The 21102-nt window shown below is 41.0% G+C and overlaps 2 protein-coding genes across 4 annotated transcripts in view; both read left to right on the forward strand.

The window, feature by feature from the left end:
- Window positions 1-3199: 3199 nt before the first annotated feature.
- Window positions 3200-12776, forward strand: slc6a13 (solute carrier family 6 member 13; the record flags this gene model as incomplete). The annotated part of the gene is made up of 14 exons (XM_083665858.1): window positions 3200-3395; window positions 4388-4522; window positions 6404-6544; window positions 7238-7325; window positions 7778-7910; window positions 8192-8326; window positions 9858-9961; window positions 10289-10413; window positions 10675-10787; window positions 10970-11107; window positions 11513-11615; window positions 11938-12038; window positions 12288-12458; window positions 12612-12776. 14 exons carry the CDS (start codon window positions 3200-3202, stop codon window positions 12774-12776), a joined length of 1848 nt encoding a protein of 615 aa, XP_083521984.1.
- Window positions 12777-16876: 4100 nt separating this feature from the next.
- Window positions 16877-21102, forward strand: part of mon2 (MON2 homolog, regulator of endosome-to-Golgi trafficking) — a 29502-nt gene continuing 25276 nt past the window's right edge. For 2 of the 3 annotated variants that reach the window (XM_083666807.1, XM_083666808.1), the window contains exon 1: window positions 16877-17326. In XM_083666807.1, the coding sequence (XP_083522933.1) occupies window positions 17219-17326 (108 nt within the window). In that variant the 5' untranslated portion in view covers window positions 16877-17218. Of the gene's footprint in view, window positions 17327-19224; window positions 19245-21102 lie in introns of those variants that run through there. The other variant, XM_083666809.1, reaches the window with a different exon arrangement.

Genomic DNA, 21102 nt, shown 5'->3' on the forward strand with positions numbered 1-21102 from the left:
GTATAACAAATATCTGTTGAAAGATTGAGTTTTATGAATGTTCTGTGTCATACATTGTGGCTCTGGTCCATACTTGATTTATTTTTTAAAGTCTTATGTTTGGTCTTGTGTTTCTCCTTGTGATGTGCTAGTGCTGGGGTATTTGGTCACACATTATTTGTCATTTTTTTAATTGCATTACAATGAAGATATATAATGGATTTTGGTCATGTTCATGGTACTTTTAATGATATGCATTAAATGAAACTTTTAATGATATGCAATATGGATATACACTGAGATATGGTTGACAGCCCTCCTGTTGATAACCACTTTGGTTAATAAGGATGATGAATACTGTTGAGACATTATTTGGTATGTGTGCAGATTCATTCAACTCTAATTTATTGGAACAAATGCACTGCACACTTCAATGGAATGCAGTGTGCTCACACTGGGATTATTTTACCCTTTTGTCTAGTTAACCCTAGTTACAAACTACAGATTGTGCATGGGCTATCTTGCCCTTTTGTCTTTGTAATAATGTATTTCTAACGAGGTGGAAGGTAGTGAGATGCATGTGTAAAAAGCTATTTCTATGTTTGTAAAGTAACTGCATATACCATCACATTGCTAAATCTCAGATTATTTGCTGATGAAGATCAGCAAACTAATAGGTCAGTCTATTGATCCACTATTCAGTCATTCAAATCAAGTTGTTAGTTCTGCAAAGTTGTGGCAGATTGCTTTACCTAGTGTGACACAAGTATCCTGATACAGAGACACAGGGGAGGTCATTAACGTGCACGGCATTCTTAGCTGAACATGTTTCATGGATGGAACTGAGCTCTGAGAGAATCATAGTGCTTTTCACTTCACTCTACAATATGGACTCTCAAACTCAATAATCTAGGATTTTGTGCCTTGATTGATTTTTGAGTTTTCACACTAATATTACATTGTTGACCGACTTGTTAAACATTGACGTTCAATAGGCTATCACACACTACTACAGTAGAAACTCTGATACATTTGTTGAATGATTTGGATAAAAATTGACATTGGTAATATGTTGCATAATTGAATCCCAATAAACCTGTCCGGATTGCTGCCACTGCTACATTCCTCTTGCATGTTTGAATATCTCAGCTAACTGTGATCATACTCTCCACTGGGCAGCCATTGACAGGCACAGTACATGATCAACTGTTTTCATCTGTCAGCATATATCTACCTGATCAAATATTCGGGTACTATTCTGTTCTCATTCTCTTATGAAGTGTTTTTAGTACTTTAGAAACATTCACAGTACTGTACTTTAAATAAAGCAGTGTGTTGTTAACTGTATTTCTAATGCCCTATGTCTGCAACTGTAAGGTGCTATGGTTTGTAACACAATATAACACTTCATAAAATGGTGCTTCAAGTACAGTGATATTTTGTATGTATATTTTGAACCCTCTGTGGCACCAGAAAGGGTTACCCTACAGCGACAAACGAAAACCCTTTTTTTGGTACGAACTAACAACACTTTTTTCTAAGAGTGTAGGTCTCCCTAGCTTTCCTCCTTGAGAAGACATGAGCAAACTCACTAAGCTAAATCCTAGGCGTTAGCTCAAAGAACCATCTCTGTTATAAGAACAAAACTGTACCTGTTATAAGAGGTCTTGATAGTTCTTTATAAGGGAAAAAAGCTTTGAAATGATGAAAAGTCATTCATTCATCTATCGCCTAGACTAACTATAAGAACAAAAAACTGTTTATATATATCGAACATGGTTTTTATCGTCAAAGCAATGAAATATGGGCCGATGTCAGCTTTGACTTTCCACCGGTTAGCTGTCAGAGTGAAATACTGTACACAGTGCCTACTGTAGTCAGTAGTCTGTCTGAAGGGCAGATCTAAATAGGATTTTGAGAGAGACATGATGCTGGAACTCTGACCAGGGCTAAAGCCTTGTCATGTTGAGTCCAACATTCTGGCATTTCTCACATCCCACGCTACCCCTGTCTCTCTATAAACATCTATCTGCAAAGCGGCTATTTCTGTCCTATACTGTTACTAAAAACAAGGCTAATATTTTAATATTAGTCTCACCTATTAATAAAGCCTCTGTTTGATGTGTGGTCTGCTTCTCCAAGACAGCTGGGAGGAATTTGGCTTGAGGGTCACGTTGCCCCTGACCCATACAGAGCCTGTGAAAAGTAAGGTAAACTGTGATCAGGTGCTCTGGCAGGGGCCCTCATCTGCTAGGCACAAAGCAGCCTCGCGGCCAAAGGCCTCCAGTGCCTTATGATGCCAAGCCTTCATTCCCACAAGTACCTTTGGAAAACAAGGAGCTCTATTTTTACTGCTGGCCACAATTTGGCTCCGGCTCAGAAGATGTTGGCTCTTCCCTCCGACCCCGCCCCCACCCCACTCCCCCCTCAGCCCCTCTTTTACCCCACTCCTGCCCTTGCCAGTGGAGAGCACATTCCCAAGCCTTCTGGCCCAGCGGGGTGGCCATCTCTCCTGTTGTTTCAGACCACAACTCTGTCAAGAAAACAGCCATCTTTATTGGCCTCAGCAGAGCTAGTCAGAATGCAACTGAGTTGGGACACTGAGGATGGCCCTGGTGTTTTTGTGTAGGGTTGAGATGTGAGGGGAGCTGTACTCTCCTACAGACCAATCATTAATTTGTTGGGTTTGATCTGGGGCAGGAGGGGCCGCTGGCCTAGCCAGCATGGCGGGGGAGAGGGGGAGAAAGAGTGAGGAGGAAAAAGAGAACAGGAGAGGGAGTGAGGGAGTGGGAGAGAGGGCGGTGAGAGGGCTGTTAATGCGACTTGACAGGAGTGAGCACAGTCAGTGAGCTGTCTGTTTCCTGGACAGAGAAGAGGCTCATTCAGTATCAGTGGCCCCTAAACACCAGCCAGCCAAGGTTTGACCAGCCTTCTATGGCGGTCACGTAACGCGCGACTATCAATGACTGGGCCCATTCTAGACAGGGAATAGTGACATATATGACATGTGAATGTGAACAGGTATGTTTGACACTTTCTATGTGCAGCATTAATCCTCTTTGGGAACTAGTCAAAGTCCTGAAATTCGTCCTTTTTGTCACACCTCATGCTGTTTGACCCTTGTTCAAAACTCAAAGGGATGGACAGTTGAAAGGCTTTGCCTTGCACAATTGCATTTATTCTCACTCTCATGTGTTACTCCTCGGGACTGGCAGGCGACATGGAGAGCCTGCCCAAGATGGACCCCTCCAACGGGCACAGCCGGCCACTGGACATCGTGGCACGGACTGATGAGAAGATGAAGGAACGAGGCCAGTGGGGCAGCAAGGTGGAGTTTGTTTTGTCTGTGGCTGGAGAGATCATTGGCCTGGGGAATGTGTGGCGCTTCCCCTATCTCTGCTACAAAAATGGAGGAGGTGAGTTTTACTGTAAAACCACACTGCACTTATTAGTTCTGTCGATGTCTGCCCTTTAAACTGGCAGACTCAGACTGAAATACAGTACCCTACTGTAGTCGTCTTGGTCATCTGTACCTCGGGGTGCTGTGTATGCATTTTGTCATTCCATCTTTGTCACATTATTTCTCCATTGACCACAATGAAGACACAACCCCTTAGAATTAAGTACTGAGTAGGACAGCTGTGACCTGATGTCATATCCATAACATTAATCCATAAACATAAACACATTTACTTACAAATAGCTGACCCAAAGTCTGCTAAAATTAATTAAAACAGCAATTCATCCATCAGAACACTGGATTTCAAAGCTGTTAAGATTACGTGAAGGTAATGAGATGGGGTAGTAAAGTAAGATTGTGCTCAATGGTGTGAATTCTGAGGTAAAATATCTATAATAAACCATGGATAATGATTGCTATTTTTGCTAAAACTGTTCATTTTCTGTTTATGTGTCTGCCAAAAAAGACTATTCTTGTAAAATGTTCAACTACTTACTATAATACAAGATAGCTTGGCAAGATGGAAGCAGTAAAAATCTAATTGTTTTGTGGAATTTATTGTATCCCACAGCATTAGTGAGGCAGAGGCACCTATTAAAACAGGCTGCGTTTTAAAACAACTGAATATCTTAGAAGAGCTCTCTTAATATAAAGGTATTAGGTCAATGATTGTCAAACGACTGATACTGTATATATACTGGCTGTGTGGGCAGGTCAAGGGATCAAATTCAAAGCTTTGGAAAGATTTTCTTTGTTTATTGTTTGGAGCAGCTCTAAAACAAGTGTAGAGAGTGGTTCCAGGGCATTTAGCTATGAAATTCTGGAGGAGAATAGCCCCGTGTTGTTCACACTTCAGCATTAGCCTTTGCTCTACCTCTTTCATCTTAAACCTCATATTCAAATTATAACAGCGCTTGGACTCTTAGTGAATTTCACTCCTCCCAACAGGTGCATTCTTCATCCCATACCTCATCTTCCTCTTCACCTGTGGGATTCCTGTGTTTTTCCTGGAGACTTCTCTGGGGCAGTTCACCAGTGAGGGGGGCATCACCTGCTGGAGAAAGATCAGCCCTCTCTTTGAAGGTGACTCTTTCATTGAATGCCTTTCTTCTTACTGCATGTCTACTCATTCTGGTTTTTCATTTCACAAAGTCACTTTTTAGGGATGGTCGTTTAGCAATTAGGTTATTTTCTGTGGGCCATCAAATTGTTTTGGGTGTGTTTTGGATTATCTCTGGTTAGGGTTAGGGTTGAATATTCAATACACAGGAATGCCTATTATGGTGATGAGGCAAGGTTAAGATTACCCGTGTCTGCAATTGATAGAATGAGAGAAGATTCTCAGATTGTCACAATCTGTGTGTGAACACGCATGCATGAACATGCGTGTGTGCGTGCCTGTGTGCTGCGTGAATGCATGTGTGTGTGAGTTTGTTTGTGTGTGTTCATTGTGTGTGTTCAGTAGCCTATGCATGCCAGTACCAAACAGTCAAAGCTATAATTATTCAGTCGCCCCCAAATAAGCACAATATGACTGTCATTCACACATAAGCCAGTCACTGCCGGAAGAGAAATGGTAGAGTCAAACATGCAATAGCAATATCTTACAGGAAAATAACAGGATCTCCCTTTCCTTTAGAAGTATGAATGTAAGTTTAGTACACCTTGATTAAGCCATTATTATTTTATTTTTTTTACCTATTTTTGGTTAACTTTTATTCCACATCCTTAGCTTTGAGTGTTTTAAGTAAAGTTTTTTAAGTGCTGTTTTATTTAGATTTAGATGTTTTGGTTTTGATAGCATGAGCTTTTATTTGATGGTATTTGTGCACATATTGGTTTCACAATTTAGAACATGTTTTATACATAGTCATATTTCATGATACCAAAAGTAATGGGACAATTGGCTTGACAGGTGTTTCTGGTAAGTCAGTTATGTTCCTTCACATCATTTCAGTCAGGACACTTATGTCAGTTTAATATTGTTTAATGAAATGGTAGTACATTAGGTTTGGCATAATTGGATGGCTCTGCTCTGTATAGTTCTCCACCTGAAGTTTAACAACATAAAATACAATAATATAAGGCAGGGAGCCCATAACTTCTCAAACATCCCCCCCCCCCCTAGGTAGGTTAAATACAGAGCGACTGAGTGGGTGTAGGCTGGGGCGTTGGGTGGGACGACCGATAGGTATAACTCTTATCACCTGTGGTGTACACTGTTAACCATGGTAGAGTGTTGATTAACTCGGCTCTCTTAAGCCTTGTCCCATGAACATGTGATGTGTTTTGCAACGGCTGTGCCTGAGATCTGTCAATATCTAGTATTGATTCTTGTCATAATTGATGATGTAACTGCTGACGGCAGCAGTAGAATGTATTCCGAAATGTATAGAAACATCCTGTCTGCTCGAGTACAAGCAAATGCCTCCAAATTTGTTGTATGGTGTTTCAACATACAATAAGACAATGACCCAAAACATACTGCCATAGCAGTAAAGTCAACCTTCAACCTTCAAATTCAACTGAACATATATTTCATTTCCTGATGATACGATTTTAGGCAACAATCTAAACAAACAATCAATGGGGGGATTAATGGGTTGCAGACTTCAGGCATTTATTGCATGTAAAGGATTGTCAACCAAATACTAAACATGGGTGCTAAAGTTGGACTTTACATGAATCTGTCTCATTACTTATGGTGCCCTGAAATAGGGGGGACGATGTATAAAAAGTGTTATCATTTCAAAATGGTGAAACCCTATATACAAATACAATCAAATAAAAGCATAGCAATTAACCTCATAGTAATTGTTTGATTCCAAATCCAAACTTTTGAAGTATAGCCAAAAGAAGACAAAAAATGCTTCACTGTCCAATTATTTACACAGGGTACTGTATGTGAAGTATATTAATACATTCTGTACTTTTTAAGAATACTCCACTTTCTCCTTTCTTTAGGTGTCGGCTACGCCACACAAGTCATTGTGGCTCTGTTGAATTTCTATTACATTATCGTTCTGGCTTGGGCCATCTTTTACCTGTCCTTTTCCTTCACCTGGGACCTGCCATGGGCTTCCTGCAACAACACATGGAACACAGGTCAGACTCCTAGAATAAGCAGTTTGAAGAGCCAAAACATCCAATATCACAATGACGTGTAGCTAGTTTAGTGGTGTTTCTCTAGGATTATAATGACTGTAGTACGCAGACACTCAACTGCACGACTCGGAGACAAAAATAATCCAAAAGAATAGTCTTTAATTCCAAAAAGCAGGGTTCGGTACACAGGTAGGCAGTCAATGAGTAGGCAGATAATCCAGTAAGGGGTAGGCAAAGCAGGGTTCGGTACATAGGTAGGCAGTCAATGAGTATGCAGATAATCCAGTAAGGAGTAGGCAAAAAGACAAAGTCAGAAAAACAATCGTAGATCAAAAACCAGGAATATTTAACACTAGGATAATTGCTGGTATGTATGACACAAAGGTACAAAGACAAACTGGCACAGAGACAGGGGAACACACAGACTAAATAGACTGGGAAGAATTATGAGGAACAGGTAAAGCAAATCAGGGCAGGACAGACAATCACACAGTCTGGAAACACACAAGGGCAGGTGGTGAAGTGTCTGAAACGAGAGACAAGGTGAGTAACACAAAAATAAACAGGAAACAAAAAAAGAATGACATGAAACAAAGACAAACATAAACTAAGGAACAGGACGAGACGTTACAAGGATACCCTGGAAACTGCATGGATTGAATGTTTAATTTTTTTTATCTTTCACTTCTCAAGAAACCTGTATGGAGTTTCAGAGGAGGAATGATTCTGTCAATCAAACCCACAATCTGAACGCCACTTCTCCAGTCATTGAATTCTGGGAGTAAGTGCTTGGCCACTATTGTTTTGTCATTCGCCTGGCAGCCAGTCAGTTTCTTAGCTATCTGTTCATGTCCTGCCAAACGATTCAGTTCTGTTGAATACATCTGGCTTAGTCCTCAAGCATCTTTATTGGTGAATCTTAGGGCTCTCCTTACAGACACTGAATAGAGTACTTTAGAAAACTCTATGATGTTAATTATTCACAACCAATTATATAAAGGGCAGAGATAAGAAATCATGTTAGATAATCATTTGTAAATAGGTGTCACTGTGGTGGAGGGTAGTCTAAACTGTGTTTAGACTGTGAAATCTACTACCATTCTCTAATGCTGATCTGTTATTATTTGCTTTGGAATATATACAGTCATCCTCATTACATGCTTTCTTTGTTCCCTTTTCGTGCGTGCGTGCGTGCGTGCGTGCGTGCGTGCGTGCGTGCGTGCGTGCCTGCAGGTGGAGGGTCCTACGGATCTCACCAGGAATTGATCAGATCGGATCACTCCATTGGGACCTGGTCCTGTGTCTGGCCATAGCCTGGGTCATCTGCTACTTCTGCATCTGGAAGGGAGTCAAGTCCACTGGGAAGGTAAAGTGCTGTACATTCTCCCTCAGACACCGCTCAGACACAGTATCATACCTTTTTACAAAGTTGTCTCACACCTTTAGTAAGCCAATTACTCTCAATATGTGATCCTTTTGAAGTATGGAGAGAATAGGGTTAGGGATAGCCAATAGCACCAAAGACAGTTTATGGACTGTTTATGGACAGTTCTGAAATCTCTCAGAATGGACCCCTTATTGTGTTGTGTGGACTACTTCAGTTCATACTGTACTCCTTATGTTGATGCTACGGCTCTGCCTCCTCAGGTGGTGTACTTCACAGCTACTTTCCCCTATGCCATGCTGGTGATCCTGCTCATCAGAGGGGTCACCCTGCCCGGGGCCTCCATTGGAATCAAGTTCTACCTCTACCCAGACCTGGGACGACTGGCAGACCCACAGGTAACAGATAACACAAGCTAAAAGTGTAGGCTGTGTATGTTGATGTGAAGTCAAGCAGAACTCAAATGATTAATGATTAACTGTATTAGTTGAGCTCTTGAGTTAGCCCCTAAGAGCCATTTTCCAGTGAATTGTTATGTCCTGTTTCACCCTGAGAAATACTGAAGGTTGGGCTTTGGCTGATCAAACCACACCTCCAAGAAATCTAATTTTCAGTTGCATTTTTTTAAAATGAGGAAGAGGAAAATCAAGGCTAAATGAGCCAGTGCGCAGTCCCTCTTTAAGTTAAACTAAACCTGCATGTATGCTCTGTGTGAGCAAGGCCTTTTGTTTCAGTTCATTCATTTCCTGTTATTATTTTTTAGCAAGCCTGGTTTTTACCCTGTGCCTGTGTGCTGAGCCTAATTATCTCTCATCACTACCCACCTTTCTGCCAAACCATATGCCCTGCTAACAGATAACAACCTTTCTGATCATGAGATTAAAACATGCAAAGTAAAGAGATCAGATGTACAGATATTGACAAGACCAGAAAGTTGTCTCTCACAAGCCATGGCTCAGTAGTATGAGTGAACCTTGGAAACTGGCAGTGCCTGGGAATATTTTGTGGAGAGGTGAAAAATGTTCATGAAACAAGGTCATGAGGAATGTGGTCAGCATAGCTCCCAGACTTCTCGACTGGTGATGAAACAGAAGGAGAGCTATTTTGCAACCACTTCTCAATTTTGGCACTTATGTTAAGTAACACCGAAAAAGGAGAATGAGTGCCATCTTCAATCCATGCAGGGGCACTCTGGAGGAATACAACACTGTGTTGCAGGCAGAGATGAGTCTAGTCCTAGTTGGGGTCTTGGGAACATCTGTCATCGTGGTGTGGTCTGCTGTTGTGTTGGCAGTGCTGGCATTATCAGAGACACTCTCTCTCTCTGGACTGGCTGCCAGTGAACTAAAACGTGCCCCATTGCTTCAGCACCACTTCTGCAGAATTCTGAGAACAAAGAGTGGCCTCATTCAAATTGGAATTGTGCGCTGGCGTTCACAGACTCGGTGGAAAAGTACCACACTTGGTGCGGTGGAGCCATAGAGACGGAGAAGCAGTGTGCCAGTTTGGCATTGTCACGGTGGAGAGTAGAGAGGGGGGGGGCAGTTGTATAGACGCTCTGGGAGGTAGTGGGTGGGGACATCTCTCTGATGAGAAATATTCATGTTTTTCTGTTAGAAAAGATACTGTAGCTCAAGATGTTTTATTAATGATTACAATCAGCCACAGTATCTATTGGATGCCTGAATTACATCGGCACACAGATAGACATGGGTTTACGATAAAATGACTCAAAACTCTAGCTCCACTGTAGACCTTCAGCTTAGGCAGTTGGTATTGAAATCGAATGACTGATTAGAGACTCTAGTTTGAGGTGTTGGCTTTTTCTATTCTTGGTGATGCTCTAGAAATAAAGCTATCGAGACCAATAATATGTTTTTTTACCAATGATGAAAGAGCAATGACATGGTTTCTCCCTCTTCCTCCAAGGTATGGATGGATGCAGGGACTCAGATCTTCTTCTCCTATGCCATCTGCCTGGGCTGTCTCACTGCACTGGGGAGCTATAATAAGTACAACAACAACTGCTACAGGTCAGCGATCAACTCTGAACACCTCTACAGTATGTCATACTTTCACTGGTTAGATCTAGCTTGACAAAGATCTTGCTTATACAAATAAGCTCTGTTTTACACTATTATAAACCCACGTGTCATAACTAGGGCTAGAAGTTTTTCCAGACTAAGTGATTTGAACAGAGAAAAACGAATTAAAGCCCTAATTATAGGCTACTGCTACAACAACAGGGACCTTAAAGTCACTCACTTGGTCAGGATAAACTACTGGCACTAGTCAGAACACTTGTTCTGTTGCACAATATGTACTGAGTTTGCTGACGACTGTCTCTCTGGTGTTCCTAGGGATTGCTTGGCACTGTGCTTCCTGAACAGTGGGACCAGTTTTATTGCTGGTTTTGCCATCTTTTCCATCCTTGGCTTTATGTCCTATGAGCAGAACGTGCCAATCTCAGAAGTGGCCGAATCTGGTTGGTGGTCCTTTTGATGAAAAAGCTATTCTAGGGAGCCATCCAATTTCTAGACAACACTATTCAAGAATGAAAACACATTGTTGTAATAGGCATAACATATTCATCACGAGCTGTCAACCTTCAAGGTCAAGAGAATCCCAAGATGACCAAGTTTTTAGAATATGGTAACAGGTCATGTTGCAATATAGCTCCAAAGTTCTCCTCAGAGTGTGACTGATTACTGTTTTTTTAACCCTCTTGAACCCTATCTGTCTCCAGGTCCTGGTCTGGCCTTCATTGCATACCCTCGTGCTGTGTCCATGATGCCTTTCTCTCCTCTATGGGCCTGTTTCTTCTTCATTATGATCGTCCTGCTGGGACTGGACAGCCAGGTGAGGCTTTACAATACTATCCAATGCCATCTTTGAATATATATCAAATGGACATATTTTCACACGCACGCACGCACACACACACACACACACAAATACACAGTGTCTACCTATCTGACAATGTCTATGGTAGGTTTTTTCCAATGCCAATGACATCCCCTCTCTGCTCTCACTTGCTGTAGTTTGTGTGTGTGGAGAGCTTGGTGACAGCCATGGTGGACATGTACCCCTCCACCTTCCGCCGCAAGAACCGCAGAGAGCTCTTCATCCTGGTTGTGGCCATCTTCTCTTTCCTCATGGGCCTCATCATGCTGACTGAGGTAGGGATCAGTGCCCCCTAAAGGTGCACTGCAGGCCACATCATGGAACTGCAGTATCAGGAACAGTATCAGGAATACTCCCCCTATCCCAATGCTATGTGTGGTGTACTGTAGCAATTAAAGCCTTCAGTCACATGACTGGAGGGTCTTCAGTCAGATTTATTTTTTAAAGACACGTAACAACTAGTTAAGGGACACATTTATTTAGTGCATGAAAAAGAGCATGTGTGTGATGTCCATTGGGCATGCCTATTATAAACATGTATCCAAACATCTATCTAATGAGTGCCAACGTATTAACACAACTCCCTTGTGAATTATGTACACGCTTCCTTAGACGTGAATTGGACAGTGAGACAGATGGTGTCCCTAATTGCCTGTATGTAAACATGTTTCTCTCTACAGGGAGGCATGTACGTCTTCCAGCTGTTTGATTACTATGCGGCTAGTGGGATGTGTCTGCTCTTTGTGGCTATTTTCGAGACTGTTTGCATTGCCTGGATTTATGGTGAGTGTTTAGCCAAGTTATGTGTCAATGCCTCAAGGGGGGCATGAACAAAGGTCCTCTGTGTCACATTGAGGCAGTTGTCTGAATGTGATATTAACGAGGATTTCAATCTAATGTTTCTGTGGGTTAGCTGTTATTGTCTGACACAATCAATAACTATTCATCGACAAGTAGCTATTCAATCATGGATTCTGGGTACACTTTATAGATGCTATTCATGACTCACCAAGCTCACAACTTATCTATATACACCTGTAGTAGGCCTATGGCCTATATGGAAGCATCTGTCCCTGACTCTGCGTCTTACCCCCACTCACTATAGGTGCTGATCGTTTCTACGACAACATTGAGGACATGATTGGCTACCGCCCCAGTCCTATTATCAAATACTGCTGGATGTTCTTCACTCCTGCAACCTGCTTTGTGAGTCAAACCGTATTTTCAGTTTTAGACTTTCCAAACACTGTCCCACTACTGCAGAGGAAAAGCATTTCTGGTGGTTAATGTGGAAACAGCAACTGACAAAGCACAATCATTGAAGTATTTGATTAATTAAAATTCTAGCGATTATTGGTTATGTAATAACTACCTGGTTAGCTAATACATGCATAGTAAATGAGGATAGTCAAGATGTTGTATCACTAATGAACAATAACACATTTGCCTCTACAGGGAACTTTTGCCTTCTCCCTGATCAAGTATACCCCTCTGAAGTATAACAATGAGTATGTGTATCCCTGGTGGGGTTACGGCCTGGGCTGGGTCCTGGCCCTGTCCTCTATGCTCTGTATCCCACTCTGGATGGTCATCAAACTCTGCTCTGTCGAGGGGACCCTCAGAGAGGTGAGAAATGCACACACACACACACACACACACAGATCAAGGCCTGATCTTATAATCAAAACAAAGTAATGTAACACGCATCCTGTTAATTTTGTTTCCTCCTTAACCCTGTTTTCTGTTTTTTCTTTCCTCTCTTCCTCCGTTTGTCTGTAGCGCCTTCGAATCCTGACCACCCCTTCCATTGACTTACCCAAAACGAAGAAGGAGCAGGAGAAGCTGCTGGCCATCTTTGCTGCTGATGGGGACAGCCTTCTTCAGAGAGTGCCCCCCACCAAGGAGGGCTACTTCCCTGTCAACGAGAAGGAGTCCAACTGCTAGAGCCAGGATGTGAAATCAGGGCCTCCTAGGTCAAATGCCGCTCCCCTCGACATGGCCCCTGGCCATAATGGCCCAAACCTCTCCTCATATATATAATACCTCATACTGGACAAGGCGGCCAAATAAGCACAGATGCAGAGACATTGGGCTGTACCTTCCTTTTCTTCTACAGAGTCTTTCAGAGATTCCACAGACTACTGCAACAGGTGCTTCCCTGTTATTCAGTCATGTACATTCATACTGTACATGATGACACATGATTCCCCTTTTGCCTGACGAACCAGTAAACCAGAAATTCCACCTGGATTCTGTTGATTCTTCATTCAGCAATTGCAGAGTGCAGCAGGCAGTTATGATGTGATCTTTTTCTTTTTTTTTTTTTCCACAGTGACTAAGAAATTATGCTCGATCACATCCGCTTTCTAAGGAAGCATTCTTTTTTTGTTATTTTTCATGGACATCTGATGTTCAGCTCGGTATATAGTATATGTAAAAATTGCAAGTTGTTGTTCTGTCAGTTCTAATGGCTGGTTGCAATGGTGGAATGGTTTGTTGCATTTACTGTATATGCACAGTCATAGATTTCACTTGAATACAATCAAATTACATTGTAGTGTTTTTATTTGTTTGACTTAGCTGAAAAGATTTCCTTGAATTTACTGTAGAGCACATAATAAGATTTTATAATGGCGTGTCCAGTCCACTCCTGCCAGACATGCTCTCACATAGCACTACTCTTCTATTCAGTTGCGAGAGACACTTGCTGTGATAAGGTACGGTAATCTTTTAGTGCATTTTATTGAATGCTGCGAGATGGAAACTAAATGACAGAATTCACACACACAGCATGTTTTATCCCATGTAACACGGAATTTCACAGGTATTAATTTACACCCCCCCCCCCCCTCACAGACACACACACACACACACACACACACACACACACACACACACACACACACACACACACACACACACACATTTTCAACTAATTTAAGGTGAAAGTTTACTGTCTCCCTTCTCTGTTAGTGACCCACATGAGGCTGATTGAATAAAATACACTCACCTGAGGTTATTTGGGAGTAGGATGGATTTAAGTGTAATCCACAGAATTATAAAATAAAGATTTATTATGATATCTGAGATATAATGATTGTGTTTTAGCTTTTTAACCATAGCCTTTGTCTTTTTATGTATTCTGAAATAGATGGATGCATTGCTTATCCATGCCTTGTTTTTTAAAACTGTATTCAATCGTATTTCTAATGTGTATATCAAGTCCAATGTGATAAAGCAAATGATAGACATAGTAAGAAACTAGTGAAAAATATGGATTGTATTCAATATATTTTTGTTGTACAGAATTTTGCATTGAAAAGCATTGTACAGTACAATATGTGTCATCATAGTGAGCATCTTAAGTGAAATAGAAGAAAGGCTAGAAAGGTAGGCTGACTTGCAAAGAGACCTAAGTATTCTACTCACGTTAAACAGAAGAAAGGAATGACTCCAAAAGAGGTAGCATGTTATTGCTGTTGAAATTCAATGCATTGCATTTCAGTGTTTCCATTGATTAATTGTCTTCTTTTGCCATAGAAAGATAACAATTTTGAAATTGTACAAACGTTTGCACTTACAGTAAGTGTTCATTAGTATTGCCAAGGGCATGTCTTGTGAAGCGCAAAGCTGAAGTAGGTACAAATGTATTACAACTGAGATTGTAAGATAAGAACATATTCTTTTTCATGTCTTCTTAATGACTTTTGCAGTCCAAAAGTCCATTCTCACACACACACACACACACACACACACACACACACACACACACACACACACACTCACAAGGTCCAGGGCTACAATGGCTACAGATGACAAAACATATACATTAAACCTATCTCCATTCTATGCTCTGTTTCACATGCTAATTCTGTACAACAGCCAGATCTAAGACTCATTTCCCCCAGTCAAGATGTTTTCAAGATGTGTTGACCTGCTAACACATGTTATACTATACTGACCAGTGATGATAATCAGTGAGGTCATATTGAGGTTCTGCACAAACTTCTGCATTGTCCTTATAATCCAGTCATGATGCACAGTTGACGATGCCCCTCTCTTGATTTCTCCTCCTTCAAAGCCAGTTTTGTTTGTTGTTTTTCCTTTCATTTCAAACCTTCCTAGAGGAGGTTTTTTAGCCTGAAAGACTGCACTGAACTTCACAACAGAGAAGATGTGGGGGTGGAGTATTCATCTTACACATGGATTGCTGTCAAAAACACAACTCAAAATAAAAGTGAAATAATGAATGATATACAGTAGTTGACTCCTGATATACAGTTCAGACAATTGCAAATGCCATGTGCAAATAGCCTAAAGTTTTCCTGTCTCAATTCAATAACATTCTCTTTATTTTTACTGAATGCTATGGTTTAGTGCATGCTATCATGACATTCCGAAGCAGTTTGCATTCATCAGTGAGAATGCGTGCGTGCATGTGTGTGTGTGCCTGTGTGTGTGTTTTTATGGTTTTATTTATCCTTTTTTATAGATAAGTCTCATTGAGAAAAATATATATTTAACAAGACAGACCTGTTCCAAATGTAAGAGTCCATGAGCCAGGGGATCGATCGGTATCATCTGGAGGTACGATATCTCATAGTGATTTTTTGGAAGATTTCTGCCCCTAGAGTTGGAATATGTGTGATGGCATTGCAACACTCATAGCTTACTGTGTGTTATCACTCTTTCTTTCATCCCTCTATCTTTTCTGAATTGTTGACATTTGACACACTATGTTGACACATACAAAATACTATCAAAGCATATATCATTGGAAAGCTTAGAATCACAGCTATCTACCAGCAATATATGTTTGAGATGCTCGCTTAATTGAACTTTGACCTTTCATCTGTACTTAAACATACAAAATACCATCAAATAATATATCCTTAGAAAGCTAGCTTAGAATCACAGCTATCCACCAGCAATATGTGTGAGATGCTCGGGTTAATTGACGCTTGAATTGCATTTCTGTATTGGGGTACATCTTGGAATCCTCTGTATGAATGGCTTGTGAACAAACACATTTTTTATCTTAAATGTTTTTTTTTATCTATTAGAAGTTTAGAGTATTACATTACATATTTATAGTGATGATGTATAATAGGTTCAATACCAATCAAATTTCTTTTGATTCTTATCAAATTTTTACTTAATTTAGAATGCTGTAAGCTTTGCATAAGATTCTACATTCAGGGACTACTATGTTTTAGAATGATTCCTGATAAAACTTTACAATAAGGGTACATGAATTAATGGCATAGTAAACAGAAGAAACTTTGTGATAGATAAATCGATTTGCTGGGTAGTTGAAAGGAAGTGAGATAGTCTTATTATGGTAGCAGATAAAGTTAAAGATGGTTTGGTTGGTGGGGTGGATGGATTGATGAATGTTTGGTTAGTTAGTTGGTTGGTTGGTTGGTTGGATGGATGAATTGATAGATAGATAGATAGATAGATAGATAGATAGATAGATAGATAGATAGATAGATAGATAAATAGTTATTTTATTGATCCTGAGGGGAAATTAAGCCGTTACAGCAAGTCACATCACATCACAACAACAACAAAATAAAGTGATAATAGAATAATAGAATAAAATAGATATCTGAAACATTATATACAGTAAGAACAGTCCAGTATTATTTAACATTCCCCAGCCTGACTCTGATCACTTGTACAGGACATCTGTGTTACCAGTCCAGTCCAGTTTATTGTCCAGATGCACCCCCAGGAGGAGTGGAGTGATAGGCTGGAATGCATCAGGATATTGTTGTTGGTTGTCTAATTATGTATGTGAGAGCACATCAATTACCTAAGAGAAATAAGTAAACTGCTTGCCACACTATGCTGAGTACTGCTGATAAGATCGAATGAATATGCACTGTATGGAACTATTCACAGCATTAGACAGAGGTTAATGTATTTATTTCTCCACTAGATGTCCCTGCAATCATTTTAATAATATCCAGTCACTGTTTACGGAAGTCCAGTCAGTGACGTGTCAATGTCTACCAATGCATTGTGGGATCGGAACGGTTCTGGCAATGGTGACGGCAGAAGCCGTGAAACCTACAGTTAAAATTTACAAATACTTAAATGGCACCGATACCTAGAACAGTGCAAACGATGATAATCTATGAAACCGGCGTCGAGGCTCTGTATTGAGAAAAAACATATGCCCGTGTCATCGCTTAAATTCTGCATAAATGCGGATAGGGCAAAGCAGAAAAGTGGAATATTGTGTCAATGGACGCTTGTGTGGAGGTCCACGGCGTTTTTCTTTTTTTGGGTGAATAAGTAGGCCGGACCATATCCTAGGATTGTATTTGCATTCCTTTTTATTTCAAGCGTTTGACATTTTGGTCAAAGACATCATCAAAATGTCGACCAGTAGTCCTGAAGCGGTGAAGAAATTGCTCGAGAACATGCAGACGGATTTGCGGTCTCTGTCCATGGAATGCAAGAAGAAATTCCCCCCAGTGAAAGAGGTAGATGGCTAGCTAGCGATGCCTAGCTTTCAACCAGTCTGCTCTGCCATGTGTGTTACGCGATTTATTTGCCACCTCATCACCGATTTTAGATGCATATGCGCTTGGGTTGCTGTTGCTCTCATCCAAGTGCAACTGCTTACCGATGTGAAAAAAGGTTGACATCTGTCAGAGCAGTTGTGACGGCTGCATGGATGCTGTGCGAATATCAGACGCTTGAATGACAGCAGCCCCATATAGTATTATAAAAATGATCAAATGTATGGATAAGATGATTGGTAATCACTCTCATGCCCTATCACACTGTATGTGAGATGTTGTGATATCAGTATGTTGCTTAGAGATGATGTCTGGATCAGCTTGACATTTGTTTCCAATTACATGATCTCTCAAAATTAGTGTTGTCTATGTTGCCACTGGCCACAAATGGGCAAATTCCAAATGTTGTAATTGATTTGATGGTAGCGCTTCTCTTACTTACAATATTGAAATAAACAAGGGTCTGCTACCTGTGGCAGCAGGAAGGAATATGCCTAAATCTTCCTGTTATTAGGGCATAGGCATTCATTTGTCATAGTCTAGTTTGAGTACGAGAAATGAAGTGGGAGAGGGTAAAAGATTTGCCTTTTAAAGACAAATGCTATACAACAGAACTGGGTAGAATTCTCCTTCTGTCAACTCTACAGTCATAACCATTGTCAGGCACTGAGAGGTTATTCCACTTTACAGAAGTTGATCTCAAAAGTTGTCGAAGTTGATATGAGAAATGGTGCTCATTTTTCGTTTAAATACTTGGGACTCCTAGACTTAGGCTACATACTAAATGATGACTGTCTCCATTGTCTTTGAGCTGGTTGTAGATGTCTTCATGACATCATTTGCTAGTATGAGAACAGTAGAGGAGGATAAGTCAGTGCTTTGTGTTTTACAGTGGGCCTGTAGTGTTGCCACTAGCACAGGCTCTGACACTCCTCTACATGGCTTGACTTTGCCTAAACAAACCAGACCCGTTTTGTTAACTTGTTTGCTTGTAAATGCAACGGTTTGTAATCTGCTGTTGGTGCAGAGTTTATATAAGCTACATGTCAGGAATGTACTGCATTCTCCTTTGAACCTTCATTTATAGGTCAAAAGCAACAGATTATTACAACCACGTTGCAATAAGGAGCGTTATAGGAGATGTTTTCTGCCTGCCGCAATAAGACTGTACAACTCCTCCGGCTGGCTCGATCGGGGTGATTAGAGTCAGGCTGGGGTATGTTAAATCATACTGGTCTGTTCTTACTGTATATAATGTTTCAGATGTCTATTTTATTTTATTCTATTATTATTCTATTGTCACTTTATTTTGTTGTTGTTTTTGATGTGAGCTGCTGTAGTGCCTTAATTTCCCCTTGGGGATCAATAAAGTACCTATCTATCTATCTATCTATCTAAAAGCATAGACCTAAAGCCATTGCGATTGAATTGGTAATGGCAAGCCTTCACTTGCCTTGAAGATATAGGCCTAATCCAAGTTTTATCAAATGTCATACTTGTGTTAGTCATGGGCTATTATCCCACATAATGTCTATTATGATGTGTCATACATAGATAATGTAGTAAAGCAGTCATACAGAAGTGATGCTTTGTCAGTCGGTGCTTCTTTACCTCAATTTCCAGATTAAAATAGAGATAGGTCAGCATCTTACCTATTTAGGGCTATGCTGTAGATATAACTACCCCTCTACTGTATATGTAGAACCTGTGGGCCTCCAAGTCAACCAATGCTGGGTAGCAGGTATTACTCTGACTTTGTTTGTTTTTCCTCAGACCAGCTCACACAGAAAGACTCAGCACTCAAGTGGGGAAATACATCTATAGTCCTCTCGGTAATGTCTGTCTCAGACTGAATACCTTGAGTGCATGAAGCACTGAAGTGAGTTATTGTGTATGACAAGTCCAAAGCCATATAAGCCTGTGTTATCATACTGTAGTTTCTGCTACCTAACCGTTGCTGGGCCTTCTTTGTAGCCTCTTAATGTCACTCTTAGGCCTGTATAAGTTTGAAGTGGGCTTCAATCTGCAATTGGCAGTCATTCTGTTTCATTATGAAACAATTGTTACTTTGTCTTATCTCTTTTTGAGTCAGACAGCCAGGTAAAAGGCCCCTCCTCGACAGGCCCCTCCTCCATCTTCCACGGAGTGACACTGCAGTGTGGCCAATTCTCATTGGTTTGTCTGGGTCAAGAGGGCCTGAAAAGAATCCCATAGATTTTTCCTCATCACAGACCTCTCCTGTATTGAGTGGCAGCCAGCTCCAAATCCACTGGGGAGCTCCTCCGTTTGTTGTGCTCTGATTGCTTTCGCCTGAAAAAAACTCACATAGTAACAGTCCCAACTGGTGATGAGTTAGGTTGCCATGTTCCACAGAGCTAGCTACAGTCGTCTCCGGGAATACTGCAGTATTAATGAAAGCGTCATGAGCAGCCTTTACTACACTCCACCGAAGCACGACTTGCTTTGCTACACAAGTCATGTACAGTGTGCAGAAATAACAAGCAGAGTGAAAACTTTTTACATTTACATTTATGGCATTTAGCAGACGCCTTTACCCAAAGCGACTTAAAGTGAAAACTTGAACTGACAGAATCCAAGACTAAGGTTTGGACTGAATAAGCCCCTTGAAATTATGCAGATCCAGCCAATGCCAAAATCTGCAGTGTGGAAATCTCACAACATGTGTTTAATAAAGTCAATAAGTTGAGCTAATATTGTTGGTCTGTGAGAGACAGGTTGGCATTCAAACATGGTTCACTGAATACTCAAGAGGGTCAAAATATGTATTGAGGGAATGAGCTTGACCTGGTGTAACCCAACCTAGCCTTGGCCTCCCACCATTTATACTCAAGTGTTGAGTCATCTTCACAGCTTCATACTGTTTGCAGAAATAGTCTAGTTTTAAAACTGCATGCTTGGAGTTTTGATCAGACTAGGGGTCCTCAGTTCTTCTATTCTGAGGAAAAGAACCTCATGCAGTGTCAGGCCTTTTTGGACCACGTCTGCGTTTTATAGGGTAATGGGTGGAGTCAGTACAGGAGTGTTTTGATACAGATGACATCAGGCAAGTTACATTTCCTCCAGATGGGTAAATGCCTAGATGGCCTTTCGTAGTTTCAGACTGCGGGTTGCGGTCCAGCGGAAGTCCCATTGTTTTTCAATGGGGATCTGTGTGATCGATGCAACAGTGCATCCGCGTTGCGTGCGACACACGTTCAATTTATTTCAACTTGTGCGTTGAAAAGCTGTGCAGCACTTCGATGGAAGTCAGTTTAAAAGGTACTTTGTTATATTCAATGCTAACTGTTAACACCACAACAACACTCTCAACAATGTTCGCTTTTATTCAAGCCCTGTTTTAGACTTTTAGATCCAGCTAGTCAATTGTTTGAATGACGAAATTAAAACCGCCCAGCTTGAACTCTGACCTCAGCTTGAAATCACCATGCCATACGAGCAGGAGTAAAACAGCTTTCGTCAAAATTGCAGACCCCTGCTCGCATGGTATTGTAATGCACAGATCAAGCTGGGTGGTTTGCATTGTTAATCAAACAATTGACTGGCTGCATCTAAACGTCTAAACAGGGTAAAAGCTAACATGGTTGAGACGTTAACCACTGGTGTTAGCAGTTATGTTAGCATAGAATATCACAAAGTTTAAACAGACTTCTGCCGGAGCACGCAGTCGCCGTGTTGCATCATTAGCACAGATCCCCATTGAAAAGCAATTGAACTAC

This window comes from Argentina silus, assembly GCF_951799395.1.
Source record: "Argentina silus genome assembly, chromosome: 3".
NCBI classification, from domain to species: Eukaryota; Metazoa; Chordata; class Actinopteri; order Argentiniformes; family Argentinidae; genus Argentina; species Argentina silus.